The 2,718-nt window shown below is 42.0% G+C and overlaps 1 protein-coding gene across 1 annotated transcript in view; it reads left to right on the top strand.

The window, feature by feature from the left end:
- CATSPER3 (cation channel sperm associated 3) overlaps positions 1-2,718 on the top strand; it is a 47,389-nt gene that overhangs the window by 35,642 nt on the left and 9,029 nt on the right. Inside the window, exon 3 of the mRNA XM_030888878.1 lies at positions 1,281-1,520. Within this exon, the coding sequence (XP_030744738.1) occupies positions 1,281-1,520 (240 nt within the window). The remainder of the gene's footprint in view (positions 1-1,280; positions 1,521-2,718) is intronic.

The raw sequence follows: 2,718 nt of genomic DNA, 5'->3' as shown, positions 1-2,718 counted from the left end.
CCCCCCCCAATGCAATGTCATATTCATCAGATTGACAAACGTGAAAATGTCGGACAGTAGGAGGTATTAACAAGTACACAGAGCAACAGGAACATTACTGTTGTAAAAGTAAGCTGGTACAATAATTATTTGGTAACATCCAGTAGAACTGAAAATGTTCATATCTTATAACCTTGGTATTCAATTGAGAGAGACTTTTACACATGTGTACAATAAAACATACCAGAATTGTCCAAACATAAAAGCCCTGTTTAAAGGGTAACAAAGAAAGAAACCCAAAACACCCTGAACACAAGCTGAACATCACTCAACAAGTAACTAGATAAAGAACTTGTAGCATTTTCTTAAGTGGGATCCCTGACTATTGGTAAAACAGTGAGCTAGATTTCCAGATAGCAACATGGGTGAATCACATATGAATAATTTTAAGGGAAAAAGGCAAATTGCCAAAGGGGATCCTGAGACGTCTCCACCTGCACTGGTTATATTTTATTTCTTAAGCTGGGTAGCATATGATTATTCATTATATTACTCTTTAAATTTTTTGCATGTCTTAAATAGCACACAACAGATTTTTTTTTTAAAGCCACATGTAAATCATGATGTGGAGACCACAAATCTAAGTATTCAGAACAAATAAAAACACCAGCCGCCCTAATGTTATCCAAATGGATGCTTGTGACTTGGACTACAACTTCAAGTGACAGCATCTGACATAGATTTAAAAGGTGATATATCACAAAACCTTTTTACTCCCTCCAGAAACCGTCTCTCTCCCTTCAGCCCACTCCAAACTTATCCCAGTCAAAGTATCACCCAGTTGTTCCACCTGAAACATTAGGCGTCTTCCTTGCCTTTAGTTCACCAGCAGCATCATTATTGCCTACAAAAGATTCAGAATACAGCCTCTTCTGGCCACCACTATCCCCCAATCCAGTCCAATCCATCTCTTGCTGGGGAGATGAATGCAATACATCCATGACTTTCTGAAAACCCCTCATACTGGGTCTATATAGTCACTCTGTCAATAAGCCAGTCCTTTGCAAGCACCTGAGGTCAAACCTAGCCCCAGTGTAGGGTCATGGGGTAAGGGAAGACGTAGACAGGAGAAGGTAGTCAAACACACTGGGTGTCTGATGTGTGTCAGGGATTTGCCTGGCCTTTTGCATTGTGTGGGTAGCATAGAAGCACACTGTGATTGGGTGCCCTTGAAGGGGGAGGGCCAGGACTATAGGACACTGCAGCCTGACCTGACTCCTCACACTTTGCCGCCCCTGCAGATTGCACAGATCTTGTTGTTGGCCAACTACTTCCTTGAGTTCTTCATGAAAGTCTATGTGAACCCCATTGGGTACTGGAAGAAAGGCTACAACTTGCTGGATGTGTTCATCATCATCATTTGCATGTTCCCCTATAGCTTCCGAGTGATCAAGGGCATGCATTACTCCTACCTCAACATCGTCAATGGATTACAGACGTTGTGCATCCTCAAGCTTATTGTCTACAGTCGGGCCATCCGGGTGAGTGCCTTGGGTCCTGGGAAGGCAGGTTACAGGGCCCCTCTGGCCACCAGCCCTGATGAAATCATAATTCTACAACTGCTTTTCTGGTATTGGGGTTTACTGTGTAGACTTTTACCGAGAGTGTTTAATTTTACAACAATGTTGAGTTAGGAGTCATTAGCTTCTTTGAAGCCCAAGGAGGGAGAAATTGAAGAAATTAAATGTAAACATTTAAATGTTTGATTGCATGTTTTATTTGTCTCTCTCATGTTATAAACCACTACTTGTCTGTCAGTGTGTCCAACTGTGGTGGCTGTGTGTTGCTGTGTTGCTGGAAACTGTCATTGGTATTTCACACACCAGCAGGGTCACCCAAGATGGACAAGTTTCCGTGGAGCTTTCAGACTACCAACAGACAACCACGAAGGGTTGGCTCCCTACTGTAGAGGAAGAAGCCGCTGAAAACTTTAAGCTTAGCTTTGGAGCATTGTCAGATACTGAGGGCTTACAGAATGGAAGCAGAACATTATCAGAGATCGTGCCAGCGGATGGGTCCTAGGGCATTCAAAATGTGACCACTGAGCAGCTGATCTCTCAGAGTGGAGTCAACCATGGTGGCCTGAGTAGGGTAGAGCCTGTAGGGGTGGGGCCTTTGGGATCTTCATTTGCTGATGGGGCATGGCCTAAGGAAAGGAGACACAATTGCAAAAGTCTGCTAATGACAGGAACTTGGAATGTACAAAGTATGAATCTAGGAAAATTGGAAGTGGTCAAAAATGGAACAGAATGCATAAAGATCAATATGCTAGGCATTATTGAGTTGAAATGGACCAGCATTGGCCATTTTGAATCAGAAAATCAAATGCTGGGGATAGCAGAATCAAGAGGAATGGCATGGCATTGTCAAAAAGGACATTGCAAAATCAATCATGAAGTACAATGCTGTCCGTGATAGGACTATATCGATCTGCCTTCAAGAAAATCCAATCAATATAACTATTCTTCAAATGTGTGCACAACCACAAAAGCTAGTGAGGAAGAAATTGAAGAATTCTACCAACCACTTCAGTCAGAAATTGATCAAGATGCATTGATAATTATTGATGATTAGAATGCAAAAAAGTTGGAAACAGGAAGGAGAAATAGTTGGAGAATATGAATTTGGTGATAGAAATGAAGCTGGAGATCACATGATAGAATTTTCCAAAACCAGCGA

This window comes from Echinops telfairi, unplaced genomic scaffold, assembly GCF_000313985.2.
Source record: "Echinops telfairi isolate 266 unplaced genomic scaffold, ASM31398v2 ScPeMD7_7469;HRSCAF=8507_1, whole genome shotgun sequence".
Taxonomy (NCBI): Eukaryota; Metazoa; Chordata; class Mammalia; order Afrosoricida; family Tenrecidae; genus Echinops; species Echinops telfairi.
Note: the sequence above shows the minus strand (reverse complement) of the source record. Positions and strands in the feature narration are given on the sequence as shown.